Below are 17,305 nucleotides of genomic sequence, written 5' to 3' on the forward strand. Positions count from 1 at the left end.
AGTGTGAGAACATCACCCTCTCAAGCTGTCATTCACTGACAGCTACACAGATATTACGCTCTCAAACTGTCATTCACTCTCATCTACAGTGTGAGAACATCACCCTCTCAAGCTGTCATTCACTGACAGCTACACAGATATTACGCTCTCAAACTGTCATTCACTGACAGCTACACAGATATCACGCTCTCAAACTGTCATTCACTGACAGCTACACTGATATCACACTCTCAAACTGTCATTCACTCAAAGCTACACTGATATCACACTCTCAAACTGTCATTCACTTACAGCTACACAGATATCACACTCTCAAACTGTCATTCACTCTCATCTACACTGAGAGAACATCACCCCCTCAAGCTGTCATTCACTGACAGCTACACAAATATCACGCTCTCAAACTGTCATTCACTTACAGCTACACAGATATCACGCTCTCAAACTGTCATTCACTCTCATCTACACTGAGAGAACATCACGCTCTCAAACTGTCATTCACTGACAGCTACACAGATATCACGCTCTCAAACTGTCATTCACTTACAGCTACACAGATATCACGCTCTCAAACTGTCATTCACTGACAGCTACACAGATATCACGCTCTCAAACTGTCATCCACTGACAGCTACACAGATATCACACTCTCAAACTGTCATTCACTGACAGCTACACAGATATCACACTCTCAAACTGTCATTCACTGACAGCTACACAGATATCACACTCTCAAACTGTCATTCACTTACAACTACACAGATATCACGCTCTCAAACTGTCATTCACTGACAGCTACACAGATATCACACTCTCAAACTGTCATTCACTCTCATCTACAGTGTGAGAACATCACCCTCTCAAGCTGTCATTCACTGACAGCTACACAGATATTACGCTCTCAAACTGTCATTCACTCTCATCTACAGTGTGAGAACATCACCCTCTCAAGCTGTCATTCACTGACAGCTACACAGATATTACGCTCTCAAACTGTCATTCACTGACAGCTACACAGATATCACGCTCTCAAACTGTCATTCACTGACAGCTACACTGATATCACACTCTCAAACTGTCATTCACTCAAAGCTACACTGATATCACACTCTCAAACTGTCATTCACTTACAGCTACACAGATATCACACTCTCAAACTGTCATTCACTCTCATCTACACTGAGAGAACATCACCCCCTCAAGCTGTCATTCACTGACAGCTACACAAATATCACGCTCTCAAACTCTCATTCACTTACAGCTACACAGATATCACGCTCTCAAACTGTCATTCACTTACAGCTACACAGATATCACGCTCTCAAACTGTCATTCACTGACAGCTACACAGATATCACGCTCTCAAACTGTCATTCACTGACAGCTACACAGATATCACGCTCTCAAACTGTCATTCACTTACAGCTACACAGATATCACGCTCTCAAACTGTCATTCACTGACAGCTACACAGATATCACGCTCTCAAACTGTCATCCACTGACAGCTACACAGATATCACACTCTCAAACTGTCATTCACTGACAGCTACACAGATATCACACTCTCAAACTGTCATTCACTTACAACTACACAGATATCACGCTCTCAAACTGTCATTCACTGACAGCTACACAGATATCACACTCTCAAACTGTCATTCACTCTCATCTACAGTGTGAGAACATCACCCTCTCAAGCTGTCATTCACTGACAGCTACACAGATATCACACTCTCAAACTGTCATTCACTTACAACTACACAGATATCACGCTCTCAAACTGTCATTCACTGACAGCTACACAGATATCACACTCTCAAACTGTCATTCACTCTCAACTACACTGAGAGAACATCACCCTCTCAAGCTGTCATTCACTGACAGCTACACAGATATCACGCTCTCAAACTGTCATTCCCTGACAGCTACACAGATATCACGCTCTCAAACTGTCATTCACTGACAGCTACACAGATATCACGCTCTCAAACTGTCATTCACTGAGAGCAACACAGATATCACGCTCTCAAACTGTCATTCACTTACAGCTACACTGATATCACACTCTCAAACTGTCATTCACTGACAGCTACACAGATATCACACTCTCAAACTGTCATTCACTGACAGCTACACCCATATCACACTCTCAAACTGTCATTCACTGACAGCTACACAGATATCACACTCTCAAACTGTCATTCACTGACAGCTACACAGATATCACACTCTCAAACTGTCATTCACTCAAAGCAACACTGATATCACACTCTCAAACTGTCATTCACTTACAGCTACACCGATATCAAGCCCTCAAACTGTCATTCACTGACAGCTACACAGATATCACACTCTCAAACTGTGATTCACTCTCATCTACAGTGAGAGAACATCACCCTCTCAAGCTGTCATTCACTGATAGCTGCACAGATATCACGCTCTCAAACTGTCATTCACTTACAGCTACACTGATATCACGCTCTCAAACTGTCATTCACTGACAGCTACACAGATATCACGCTCTCAAACTGTCATTCACTGAGAGCAACACAGATATCACGCTCTCAAACTGTCATTCACTTACAGCTACACTGATATCACACTCTCAAACTGTCATTCACTGACAGCTACACAGATATCACACTCTCAAACTGTCATTCACTGACAGCTACACCCATATCACACTCTCAAACTGTCATTCACTGACAGCTACACAGATATCACACTCTCAAACTGTCATTCACTGACAGGTACACAGATATCACACTCTCAAACTGTCATTCACTCTCATCTACAGTGAGAGAACATCACCCTCTCAAGCTGTCATTCACTGACAGCTACACAGATATCACGCTCTCAAACTGTCATTCACTGACAGCTACACAGATATCACGCTCTCAAACTGTCATTCACTGACAGCTACACAGATATCACGCTCTCAAACTGTCATTCACTGAGAGCAACACAGATATCACGCTCTCAAACTGTCATTCACTGACAGCTACACAGATATCACACTCTCAAACTGTCATCACTCTCATCTACACTGAGAGAACATCACCCTCTCAAGCTGTCATTCACTGACACCTCCACAGATATCACGCTCTCAAACTGTCTTTCACTCACAGCTACACTGATATCACACTCTCAAACTGTCATTCACTGACAGCTCCACAGATATCACGCTCTCAAACTGTCATTCACTCACAGCTACACTGATATCACACTCTCAAACTGTCATTCACTTACAGCTACACTGATATCACACTCTCAAACTGTCATCACTCTCATCTACACTGAGAGAACATCACCCTCTCAAGCTGTCATTCACTGACACCTCCACAGATATCACGCTCTCAAACTGTCTTTCACTCACAGCTACACAGATATCACGCTCTCAAACTCTCATTCACTTACAGCTACACAGATATCACGCTCTCAAACTGTGATTCACTTACTGCTACACAGATATCACGCTCTCAAACTGTCATTCACTGACAGCTACACAGATATCACGCTCTCAAACTGTCATTCACTGACAGCTACACAGATATCACACTCTCAAACTGTCATTCACTGACAGCTACACAGATATCACGCTCTCAAACTGTCATTCACTTACAGCTACACAGATATCACGCTCTCAAACTGTCATTCACTTACAGCTACACAGATATCACACTCTCAAACTGTCATTCACTGACAGCTACACAGATATCACACTCTCAAACTGTCATTCACTGACAGCTACACAGATATCACACTCTCAAACTGTCATTCACTCTCATCTACTCTGAGAGAACATCACCCTCTCAAGCTGTCATTCACTGACAGCTCCACAGATATCACGCTCTCAAACTGTCATTCACTCACAGCTACACTGATATCACACTCTCAAACTGTCATTCACTTACAGCGACACTGATATCACACTCTCAAACTGTCATTCACTCACAGCTACACTGATATCACACTCTCAAACTGTCATTCACTTACAGCGACACTGATATCACACTCTCAAACTGTCATTCACTGACCGCTACACAGATATCACACTCTCAAACTGTGATTCACTCTCATCTACACTGAGAGAACATCACCCCCTCAAGCTGTCATTCACTGACAGCTACACTGATATCAAGCTCTCAAACTCTCATTCACTTACAGCTACACAGATATCACGCTCTCAAACTGTCATTCACTGACAGCTACACAGATATCACACTCTCAAACTGTCATTCACTCTCATCTACTCTGAGAGAACATCACCCTCTCAAGCTGTCATTCACTGACAGCTCCACAGATATCACGCTCTCAAACTGTCATTCACTCACAGCTACACTGATATCACACTCTCAAACTGTCATTCACTTACAGCGACACTGATATCACACTCTCAAACTGTCATTCACTCACAGCTACACTGATATCACACTCTCAAACTGTCATTCACTTACAGCGACACTGATATCACACTCTCAAACTGTCATTCACTGACCGCTACACAGATATCACACTCTCAAACTGTGATTCACTCTCATCTACACTGAGAGAACATCACCCCCTCAAGCTGTCATTCACTGACAGCTACACTGATATCAAGCTCTCAAACTCTCATTCACTTACAGCTACACAGATATCACGCTCTCAAACTGTGATTCACTTACAGCTACACAGATATCACGCTCTCAAACTGTCATTCACTGACAGCTACACAGATATCACGCTCTCAAACTGTCATTCACTGACAGCTACACAGATATCACACTCTCAAACTGTCATTCACTGACAGCTACACAGATATCACACTCTCAAACTGTCATTCACTCTCATCTACACTGAGAGAACATCACCCCCTCAAGCTGTCATTCACTGACAGCTCCACAGATATCACGCTCTCAAACTGTCATTCACTCACAGCTACACTGATATCACACTCTCAAACTGTCATTCACTTACAGCGACACTGATATCACACTCTCAAACTGTCATTCACTGACCGCTACACAGATATCACACTCTCAAACTGTGATTCACTCTCATCTACACTGAGAGAACATCACCCCCTCAAGCTGTCATTCACTGACAGCTACACTGATATCAAGCTCTCAAACTCTCATTCACTTACAGCTACACAGATATCACGCTCTCAAACTGTGATTCACTTACAGCTACACAGATATCACGCTCTCAAACTGTCATTCACTGACAGCTACACAGATATCACGCTCTCAAACTGTCATTCACTGACAGCTACACAGATATCACACTCTCAAACTGTCATTCACTGACAGCTACACAGATATCACACTCTCAAACTGTCATTCACTTACAGCTACACAGATATCACGCTCTCAAACTGTCATTCACTGACAGCTACACAGATATCACGCTCTCAAACTGTCATTCACTGACAGCTACACAGATATCACACTCTCAAACTGTCATTCACTGACAGCTACACAGATATCACGCTCTCAAACTGTCATTCACTTACAGCTACACAGATATCACACTCTCAAACTGTGATTCACTCTCATCTACACTGAGAGAACATCACTCCCTCAAGCTGTCATTCACTGATAGCTACACAGATATCACGCTCTCAAACTCTCATTCACTTACAGCTACACAGATATCACGCTCTCAAACTGTGATTCACTTACTGCTACACAGATATCACGCTCTCAAACTGTCATTCACTGACAGCTACACAGATATCACGCTCTCAAACTGTCATTCACTGACAGCTACACAGATATCACACTCTCAAACTGTCATTCACTGACAGCTACACAGATATCACGCTCTCAAACTGTCATTCACTTACAGCTACACAGATATCACGCTCTCAAACTGTCATTCACTTACAGCTACACAGATATCACACTCTCAAACTGTCATTCACTGACAGCTACACAGATATCACACTCTCAAACTGTCATTCACTGACAGCTACACAGATATCACACTCTCAAACTGTCATTCACTCTCATCTACTCTGAGAGAACATCACCCTCTCAAGCTGTCATTCACTGACAGCTCCACAGATATCACGCTCTCAAACTGTCATTCACTCACAGCTACACTGATATCACACTCTCAAACTGTCATTCACTTACAGCGACACTGATATCACACTCTCAAACTGTCATTCACTGACCGCTACACAGATATCACACTCTCAAACTGTGATTCACTCTCATCTACACTGAGAGAACATCACCCCCTCAAGCTGTCATTCACTGACAGCTACACTGATATCAAGCTCTCAAACTCTCATTCACTTACAGCTACACAGATATCACGCTCTCAAACTGTGATTCACTTACAGCTACACAGATATCACGCTCTCAAACTGTCATTCACTGACAGCTACACAGATATCACGCTCTCAAACTGTTATTCACTGACAGCTACACAGATATCACACTCTCAAACTGTCATTCACTGACAGCTACACAGATATCACGCTCTCAAACTGTCATTCACTTACAGCTACACAGATATCACGCTCTCAAACTGTCATTCACTTACAGCTACACAGATATCACGCTCTCAAACTGTCATTCACTTACAGCTACACAGATATCACACTCTCAAACTGTCATTCACTGACAGCTACACAGATATCACACTCTCAAACTGTCATTCACTGACAGCTACACAGATATCACACTCTCAAACTGTCATTCACTCTCATCTACACTGAGAGAACATCACCCTCTCAAGCTGTCATTCACTGACAGCTACACAGACATCACACTCTCAAACTGTGATTCACTTACAGCTACACTGATATCACGATCTCAAACTGTGATCCACTTACAGCTACACTGATATCACGCACTCAAACTGTGATTCACTTCCAGCTACACTGATATCATGCTCTCAAACTGTGATTCACTAACATTTACACGAAGAGAACATCTTTCCGTTTTTTTTCTGCTTCAGTTTGGTCATTTTCTCATCTACAGGGAGAGCAGGGCCTGCCGGGGGAATCAGGGGTGACAGGCGAGAGAGGGGTTGGTGAGCCTGGACCAAAGGTACCCCCTCAACTGCAGAAACAACTTTTTGTTTCAACAAATAACACAGTTCCTCCAGTTCAGCAATAAGTAGGCAATTTATTTAATGAACCATGACTGATAATGTGCTGGAATATTAAAGTGTGTCACGTTTAAATGAAGTATAAAGCAGTTTAATGCTGTGGAAGTAGTAAGTCATATTTTGATGTTAAAGAGTGGTAAATTAGGAACACCTGTCCTTACAGTGTCTCCTTCCCTCTCTCAGGGTGAGCCAGGGGCCTCAGGATTGGCTGGCTTACCTGGGCTTCCTGGTGAGGACGGAGCACCTGGACAAAAGGTAAATCACCTCACTATAGTCCTGCAAGCTACCCTAGATACACTACATAGTCACAGCTATTTATGTCACCTCTGGAAAGACCTTCAAGGCCTGACTGTAGACTCTCTCACTGCAGGAAGCAGTGGTAAGAACTGAGGAGTACAACCAATTAAGGACTAGGTGAAGAGCTTGTTGATATAAGTCGGTCCTGCAGTATTTAATCTCAGAAGGTGAAAAGGGACATGATTTGAGACCAGAATTAGTTAACTGGGAAGCTGGTGAGGGCAGTGTGTGGAGAAGTGGGGGGCAGCTAAGCGGGGTGAGGGCAGTTGTGGAGAAGTGGGGGGCAGCTGACCGGGGTGAGGGCAGTGTGTGGAGCAGTGGGGGCAGCTGACCGGAGTGAGGGCAGTTGTGGAGAAGTGGGGAGCAGCTGAGTGGGGTGAAGGCAGTTGTGGAGAAGTGGGGGGCAGCTGACTGGATTGAGGGCAGTTGAGGAGACGTTGGGGGCAGCTGACTGGAGTGAGGGCAGTTGTGGAGAAGTGGGGAGCAGCTGAGCGGGGTGAGGGCAGTTGTGGAGAAGTGGGGGCCAGCTGAGCAGGGTGAGGGCAGTTGAGAGGGGTGGGGCATCTGTAGAGGAGTGGCAGCAGTTGCAGAGCCACAGGAAGTGACAGTCACTCTAGAGGACTGCTACCAGACTCCACTCTGCAGGAATGTACCTGAGTAATGGAAGACAGACATATATGCTCCTCACGCCACTGAAATTCAGAATGGATCCATATGAAAATGTCTTCAGTCCACTGGAAATGTTTTACAGGGCTACAATTAATAGGTGATGAGTCACTGCCAATAAGCCGCCCATCTCCATGAGAACTTGAGAAAAACAGATCCCAACATCACCATTTTGCCCATGAGTCAGGCGCTCCCCAGGGGATCTACAAATGACATTTAGGCAGGTTATATTTGCATCTGAAATAATTTAGATATCAATGGAGTGATACTGCTTATGATAAAGGGAGGGGAATGGTAAAGGTGAAGGCGCTGTAATGCTTAGCCTACATTTGTGGCTCCATTATCATCTTCCCTGTGGTTAGTTTTAGTGGCCAGGGGTCTATAATTTCACCAATTAGGAGCCTAATTATTCACCTCAGTCTTTCGTTTGATCAGTTACATTACATTACTTTACATTACATTACATGGCATTTAGCAGACGCTCTTATCCAGAGCGACATACAACGAAGTGCCGATCAAACACAAATACAAGTGCGAAGAGGACCTGAGAGGATAGTGCAGTTCCGAGTCCAAGTGTAACCATACAGATATAATCGGAACCCTTGAAAAATACATCAACTTACAAACTAGCGTACTACAATTGGCAGCTAGAATACCCTGAGTGCAACAATACAATAGCTAATACAAAAAACAACAATATCTATACAACTATATAAGTACCATTACAGTCTATGGTATATATAAGGCTAATCATGGTGGTGAGTTAGGGAGGGAAAGGTGTAGCCTGAAGAGATGAGTCTTCAGTCTGCGCTTGAAAGAGGTCAGAGACTCTGCCGTTCTGGCATCCACCGAGAGGTAATTCCACCACCGTGGGACCAGGACAGACAGCAGTCATGAGCGAGAAGTGCAGGTGTGGCGAGGGGGAGGTGCCAGACGGCACGACGTGGCAGAACGGAGGGGTCTTGCTGGTGTATAGGTCTTGATAAGTGAAAAAATAAAAATAACTTTATTTTTAAAATTATTTTTTTAAAGAAATGTATTAATAACAGTTAAAAATAACTTCAATAAATTGCTTGCAATATAGCACAATAAGCACAAATTTGTATTATTCATGCCCATGTCTGACATATCTTGGTTTGAGAGGGTAAATGATACCTTGAAACATCAATAGCACATCATTTAAAAAAAATGAACAGCTTGTTAAATAGTTCTGGGATCGCAACGGTGGTTGGAACAAAAACCATCATACACAGGGGTGTGCCAGGACCCAGTTTGGAAACCACTGCTCTATACAGCGGGCTCCAGAATGATTGGCACCCTTAATAAAAATGGAGAAAAAATGTCTTCCCATCGGGGGAGTTTTTTCTTGCCATTGTTTGAGGGTTTGTTCTCCCCTGAGGGAGTCGTTTACCTCTTATGCTATTGGGGGCTTAGGGCTGATGCGTTTAATTCTCTGTGTTACTCTGTAAAGCAGTCTTCTGTGAAAAGTGCTATACAATTGAATTAGATATATATGATTTAATCCAGGCTAAACAGTTCCTGTTAGATGGTTTACATTTTCTGTGCTGGGTCCCATTGGACTAGTTTTCAGTAATTTTTAATGGCTTATTGACGAGGTCATGATCAGGCGCTGTTTGTGTTAAAACAGGAAAACAGAAAAAGAGTTTGAAACTGCTTTAGATGCCAGGTGCGGATGGGATCAAAATGACCGTGTTTGCTTCTACAACTTTGACTTTTATTTTGTATTTTTTTAAATTTAGTTTACTTAATTAAAAAAAGTGTTACAGCATTAAATCTGCCAGAATATTCCAACTATTAATAAAAAACTCAAAGGTAATTATGAGCATATAATGCTGGACCGATTGGTTGCTATGCCTGTATTTTACATTGGGTCAGCATTGATCTGATTAATTTAACGCAAGGGCTAAATGCCCACACTTTGCAAGGCCAACAGAGTTTTTCCACATCACACCAGCAGATAATGTCGAATCAAAATATTATCTGGGTGGTCAAAATCCAGAACATTTCATGGTTAGGTTTAACCCTCAACCTTCAGCCAGCAAGCAAGGCGATCCCTATTCAAATTTACATAAAATTTACCAAAACGCCTCCGCATGCCTTGATCTGATCTGCTACACATTTAGCCACCTGCAGCCCATCACACATGGTTCAGCTCAGGGACTCTAACTGTAATTCTAGCTTTTTGGCCATGCACACCCACACTATGGGTACAGTGAATGTTGCGGGGTTGTTTTTCATCTGTAGGTCTGAGGTTTTTGGAAAGGTAAATGGAATCATGAACACCAGCAAGAACCCCGGCATTGCCCCCATATGAATCTCAAACTCAGCTACAAAAGGATTCGAAGCAAAAAGTGTACTTGGTCTCCAGACTTGAACCTGATCAAAATTAGGCAGTTTAATTTGGAGATAATAATCCAAAAGAGCAGAGAAAAGATTTGATGAATTTTAATTCTACACTCTCCATTCTAAAGCTCCATTTTGCTGTCCATACTGTTGGAGTTGAATTAACACAAGCATTTTTTTAATGACACCAAATGGCAGGATCCACTGCTGATGCTGGAGAGTGTACACACCTGCAGATCTCTGAATCACGCGGCTCTGTGCTTCACAGCGCTGACTGTGCTAATGCTCTCTGTTCTCTCTGCAGGGCGAGCCCAGTGCTAACGCTCTCTGTTCTCTCTGCAGGGCGAGCCCAGTGCTAACGCTCTCTGTTCTCTCTGCAGGGCGAGCCCAGTGCTAACGCTCTCTGTTCTCACTGCAGGGCGAGCCCAGTGCTAACGCTCTCTGTTCTCACTGCAGGGCGAGCCCAGTGCTAACGCTCTCTGTTCTCTCTGCAGGGCGAGCCCTGTGCTAATGCTCTCTGTTCTCACTGCAGGGCGAGCCCTGTGCTAACGCTCTCTGTTCTCACTGCAGGGCGAGCCCAGTGCTAACGCTCTCTGTTCTCACTGCAGGGCGAGCCCTGTGCTAACGCTCTCTGTTCTCACTGCAGGGCGAGCCCAGTGCTAATGCTCTCTGTTCTCACTGCAGGGCGAGCCCAGTGCTAACGCTCTCTGTTCTCACTGCAGGGCGAGCCCAGTGCTAACGCTCTCTGTTCTCTCTGCAGGGCGAGCCCTGTGCTAACGCTCTCTGTTCTCTCTGCAGGGCGAGCCCAGTGCTAACGCTCTCTGTTCTCACTGCAGGGCGAGCCCAGTGCTAACGCTCTCTGTTCTCACTGCAGGGCGAGCCCAGTGCTAACGCTCTCTGTTCTCACTGCAGGGCGAGCCCAGTGCTAACGCTCTCTGTTCTCACTGCAGGGCGAGCCCAGTGCTAACGCTCTCTGTTCTCACTGCAGGGCGAGCCCAGTGCTAACGCTCTCTGTTCTCACTGCAGGGCGAGCCCAGTGCTAACGCTCTCTGTTCTCTCTGCAGGGCGAGCCCTGTGCTAAGGCTCCCTGTTCTCACTGCAGGGCGAGCCCAGTGCTAACGCTCTCTGTTCTCACTGCAGGGCGAGCCCAGTGCTAACGCTCTCTGTTCTCACTGCAGGGCGAGCCCAGTGCTAACGCTCTCTGTTCTCACTGCAGGGCGAGCCCTGTGCTAACGCTCTCTGTTCTCACTGCAGGGCGAGCCCTGTGCTAACGCTCTCTGCAGGGCGAGCCCTGTGCTAACGCTCCCTGTTCTCACTGCAGGGCGAGCCCTGTGCTAACGCTCCCTGTTCTCTCTGCAGGGCGACCCCTGTGCTAACGCACTCTGCAGGGCGAGCCCTGTGCTAACGCTCCCTGTTCTCACTGCAGGGCGAGCCCTGTGCTAACGCTCTCTGCTGGGCGAGCCCTGTGCTAACGCTCTCTGTTCTCACTGCAGGGCGAGCCCTGTGCTAACGCTCCCTGTTCTCTCTGCAGGGCGAGCCTGGGGCATCAGGCCTCAGAGGTGCAGAGGGACCAGCAGGGACAGGGACTCAGGGTGAAAAGGTAAGCAGACCCTCTGCTGCTCCACTCAAGTTCTCACACACTTTGCTCACAAGACTAACTTGGGTCCCAATTCCTTCCCAGGGAGACCAAGGTCAGAGGGGCATCCGTGGGTTACCTGGCCCCCCGGGGATTTCTGGGCCTTCCGGTGCCAAGGTAAGAAAAATAAACTGTGAAGCTTATGGTGACAAATCCTTCATAAAACATACTATAAGTAAATACCGTGGCTTCAGAAATAATTCAGATCCATTCACTTTTTGCATACTCAATAACTCAGTGACAAAGTGAAAACGTTTTTAGAATCAAAGACTGAAATCTCTTATCAGACCCTTTGCTGTGTGTCACACGCAGTGACACCCCAGGGAGCATACACAAGCTGAACACAAGGAGATAGGGAAATTCTGGATTACACCGACGAGGTATAGAGCAGGACAAGGAAATGAAACCATTTCTAAAGCTTTGAGTGTTCCCAGGAGCACAGTGCCCTCAATCATTGTGAAATGGAAGAAGTTTGGAACCACCAGGACTCTTCCTAGACTTGGCCATATGGCCAAACTGAGTGACCGGGCAAGAAGGGCCTCGGTCTGAAAGGTGACTAAGAACCCAACGGTGTTTTGAAAGTCTCCCCTAAAACACCATATATGGAATTTTGGCATTTTAAAGAGATAGTCGAAAAAAGAAAAAAAGCTTCTCTGAAAAACCACCTGTGTTTCACAATAAATTTTTTTTTAAAACTATTTTTTCTATAAACAAGTGCATTTTTTTGTTATTGAAATATCTTGGTACATACTGGTGTTCATGATCATGTCTATCTTTTGTTTAAATAACAGAATATGCACCCTCCCTCCCCTCCAAATGAGATTACAAGACTTCCATTTTTATTTAAAAATTAAACTTTTGAATGCAATTCACTTATGATTATCTGTTTATACAAGTATGCATATCATATAGCCTAATGAAATATTATGTGTTCATAGGCAAGAGTATACGACACATTTTTAATCATGAAAAACTGGGTTAAGCAGGTCGTTGGCTGATCGGTGTATTTTATTTCCATAGTGTAAGCAGTGAATTATCAGAGCTGTGGAAGACTAAAGTCTGGCAATATAGCCTAGCTGTTGTAAACTCTCTCAATTAACACACACTCTGCAACAGGTAAAAAGAAAATGGTTTCACATTTGGCACTTTCCTTCCCACAGTGATGTCTGCAAGGCAGCTGTTTCAGCCCCACCAACCATAGATTACGTGTACATATTATTACTTTCCCTAGCAACTTTTGTATTCGTACTTATGTTACTGAGCTAGCTATAGTCACGATTAGTTAGCTATTTCGACAAGCTGCTGCCTTCCAGGCTTCACACTGGGCTGGAGGAATGAATTGGCAAATCTTAGGAGATATCTGCAATCCCACCGGTGGGTGACAGCAATAGCCTATAGCTACGTTTTCCCTGTCCTTGCAGAGAGCCAGAAGGAGGTGTCACAAGCCTGAAAGAGATTATTTGGCCAAGGTTCAAAGCTGTAAATGTAATGTAAAGCCATAGCAATGAAGCCTAATGCTGTGTTCACTTTATATCAGAATGAACGAATTAGCACCTTCCGACTGGGAAAAACAGTTCAAGTCAACCTGTGACATTAAACGAGAGGCAAAAAAATTTACTCATAAAACAAAATCAGCCACATGCCATGCCACTTCTATAGCCTACCATGAGGTTTGCAGGTGAACTTGCCGTTGTAGTTTGTTGTTTCGTAAGTGTAGCTGGCTACCCCATGCCCCATACTTGTTATGTACGGTTCCGAAGACCCAAAAGCAGACCAAGGAGTATCCAAAAACGTAGTCTTTATTCAGTCACAAGCCAAGAGATCACAAGACAGGTTTGCCAAATCAAGATCCAAAAGAAAAGTAATAAACAAAAGCAGAGGTCAAAATCCAGGAAACCAGAGGGCTGAGGTACAAAAGGGCTGATGTGCAAACAAATCTTTCAGGAATCTCAAATAAACAGGTGTACTGGGAACTCGGCTCTGAATATTGATCAACGTTCTGACAAAGGTACTAGCAGAGACTGAGGTTTAAATACATGAATGGAAGTAACATACTCGGTGGGGCACGGGAGAGAGGAGGTCTAAACAATTAAACAACAGGCGAGGAACATGATATACAGTTCCCCACCTGTTGTAATACACGTAATACAGACGGCTCCGGATTAGGGAGTGGACATCTGCATTGAGACGTAGTGATAGCGAGAGACAGATGCAAACACTTCGCTGATTCAAAGCAAGTAATCAGTGATAGAACAGAGAGCTGGAGTTACAGAGCACTATTGAAACAGGAGATAACGTTAGTAAATGCGTTACGTGCTTAAATCAAAATTACTGAGTGAGTCATAGTCAATGAGTTTGTAACACTACTGCTACATAGACTCAAAAGTGAATCTGATTGAGTTTGAGTGAACAAATCTGAGTGTGTTTGTGTTATGTACGGTGCAGGGAACCCAGACGCAGACCACAGGATAATCCAAAAGAGTAGTTTTAATGTCCAGTAGTCACAAGCCAAGAGATCCAAAACACAGCCAAAAATGAAAAGCAAAAGAATGGTCGAAAAAACAAGCGAGAGGTCAAAATCCAGAAAATCACAGAGCGAAGGTACAGCAGGGCAAAAGCAAAGTCGAAGTCAAGGCAAAGGGGTGTCTTTCAAGAATCTCTATAACAAGGCTTACAAACAATCGGCACTTATCAAGATCAACGTTCTGACAACGAAGCATACTGAGACTGAGGTTTAAATACAAGAGGGAAGGTGACAATCTAGGCGGGGCAGAGGAAAAGGTGGGCTAAACAAATGGACAACAGGTGGGGAAACACAATAGGGTAATAACATAATAACGGGAGGGAGACGAAAACGCGGACTGGATGCACGAAACAAAACATGTAAAACATACGGCTCCGGATTAGGGAGTAGACATTTGCATAGTTGGAAGATGTAGTGATAGTTAGAGACAGGTGCGAACACTTAACAACTAAACGAGTAATCAGGGATAGCATAGGGAGGCGGAGTTATAGAACAGTGCAGAAATACTAAGAGATAGCGTTAGTGAGTTAGTGAATATTTCTAAACTACCCAATAAAAGTGATTGTTAGTTAGTTTGTTAGACAGACAGTAAGTGTATTAATCGGATTAGTACTGTACAAAACCTAGATTAGTAGTAGTTAGTAAGAATCGTGCTTTACAACATTTAACTATCAAGAAAAAGCAGGAAGTAAGAATCGCGAGTTTAGAAAAAATGCTGAACCCCGAAAACTACCGTAACCACCCGAATAGTGGGGCACGCAGACAGGGGAGTGACTAGACTGATAAACATTCAGATGTAGACATAACAGGGGAGGACAATAGAGAACTGTAATGGGAAAACATAAACCAGGTACTATGAGAAATGAATGATAAACAAGAATGAACATGAAAACATACAGAACAAATACAGAAACATTACAGTTTGAGTGAATGTATTTGCGTGAGTTTGAGTGAATGAATCTGATTGTGGTTGAGTGAATGAATTCGTGTGAGTTTGAGTGAATGAATCTGATTGTGTCTGAGTGAATGAATTTGCGTGAGTTTGAGTGAATTAATCTGATTGTGTTTGAGTGAATGAATCTGGTTGTGTCTGAGGGAGTGAATCTGGTTGTGTCTGAGTGAATGAATCTGGTTGTGTCTGAGGGAGTGAATGAATCTGGTTGTCTCTGAGAGAGCACATTTGTAACACTATGCCACACAGGGCTCCTTCCACTTGCTTTTTTTTCACCTTCTTTCTCCTTGTTCCTCGCCTGACCTGGTCCATCGTCTTTAAAAAAATATTGAATTAAATGGGAAACACTTAAGGTGTTTTATGCAACCGGGCACTGCCCCTTCTCCCCCAAACTCCATGAATATTAAAGGAACTTTAGTTACTTCACAACTTTCACAACCAAACGCAAACACGGCACAAGAAAAATAAGACTTCAATATCCAAGCTATACTGCCAAGTAGCATGTCGGTGCTATCATTTACCATCAACTCGAGAAACCTTTCTACTTCATGATTACTCACTTTAAAAAAAACATGCAGAGAAAGTACTGCAAAACAATATTAATGAAATGATCTGTGGTACGCTACTTTCCTAGTAGTGTATTGTATTGTGTATTGTACGTTATGTAAGAGTCGATTTTTAATAATGTGATGAAGCAGAATGATGTAATTACATGGTTGGCATTTTTACATTGTCTTGGTGGTCAAATTTGAACATCAGCTAGTTAGAGAGGAAGATGTATGCCTTGAGAACACAACAGTGGATATCAAGAGAAAATGGAGCAGTAGAAAATGTTTTTTTGATTAAGCAGTTGCAAACCTGCAAATCCACCATAGTAAAAACATCTGAGTGACATGCACTGACTAAGCAAGGCTGCCCTTGAAATGAGTGTGTAGATGATGTGCTTTTTAAGGGGATTGGTGAGGCCACTGTGCCAGCATAGCCTTTTGAGCTGAGCCCACTGTCACTGGGTATCAACGTGTTTCTGATTTGTATAGCAGAGCCTTCATGCTACAGTCATTTTAAGATAATGTAATCCACATGTACCGTTTCTAAAGGTGAAAGCACTCTTAAGCTGTAAAACTATAAATAGGGTGGGTGATGGTTTGTATAACAGCCTAAATCTTTCTGATCTTCAGAATTGGACCACCTACTGATAAGAAATGGGATGTATGGTTTGGAATGAACAAGAATACCAGCCTGGTTGTCGCACTCCTTCTTATAGGCTATATTTACGCATTTGCATGAGGATGCATTTCATTCCTAGAAGAAGCGCAGTGACACTCTAGTCTGTGGTCGGTTGGAGCTGTTGTGTAGGAAGATTGAACCAATGATGCTTGAACCAATCCATTATTGATAGCTTACTATTGTCTAGTTACAGTTCATGCAAAATATTATTGATTACAACTGTTTAGACTTCGACACCTGCTGATAATAATGAACTACAGTGAGGGAATCTGAGTGAGTCGGAGTGAGTGATGTTTACTGAGTGAATCAGAGTGAGTGAGTTTGTAACACTACTGCCAGACAGACTCACAGTGAATCTCAGTGAGTTTGAGCGACTGAATCTGAGTGCCTTTGAGTGAGTGAGTTTGAGTGAATGAATCTGAGTACCTTTGCGTGAGTGAGTTTGAGTGAATGAATCTGAGTGTCTTTGAGTGAGTGAGTTTGAGTGAATGAATCTGAGTGTCTTTGAGTGAGTGAGTGAGTGAGTTTGA

At 43.6% G+C, this 17,305-nt stretch overlaps 1 protein-coding gene across 3 annotated transcripts in view; it reads left to right on the top strand.

Annotated features, from left to right (window-relative positions):
- The window catches only part of col28a2a (collagen, type XXVIII, alpha 2a), a 95,317-nt gene that overhangs the window by 60,900 nt on the left and 17,112 nt on the right, over positions 1-17,305 (top strand). For all 3 annotated transcript variants that reach the window (XM_061226215.1, XM_061226216.1, XM_061226217.1), the window contains 4 exons: positions 6,980-7,048; positions 7,293-7,364; positions 11,968-12,036; positions 12,118-12,189. In XM_061226215.1, the coding sequence (XP_061082199.1) occupies positions 6,980-7,048; positions 7,293-7,364; positions 11,968-12,036; positions 12,118-12,189 (282 nt within the window). The remainder of the gene's footprint in view (positions 1-6,979; positions 7,049-7,292; positions 7,365-11,967; positions 12,037-12,117; positions 12,190-17,305) is intronic.

Source organism: Conger conger, chromosome 17, assembly GCF_963514075.1.
Source record: "Conger conger chromosome 17, fConCon1.1, whole genome shotgun sequence".
Classification (NCBI taxonomy): domain Eukaryota; kingdom Metazoa; phylum Chordata; class Actinopteri; order Anguilliformes; family Congridae; genus Conger; species Conger conger.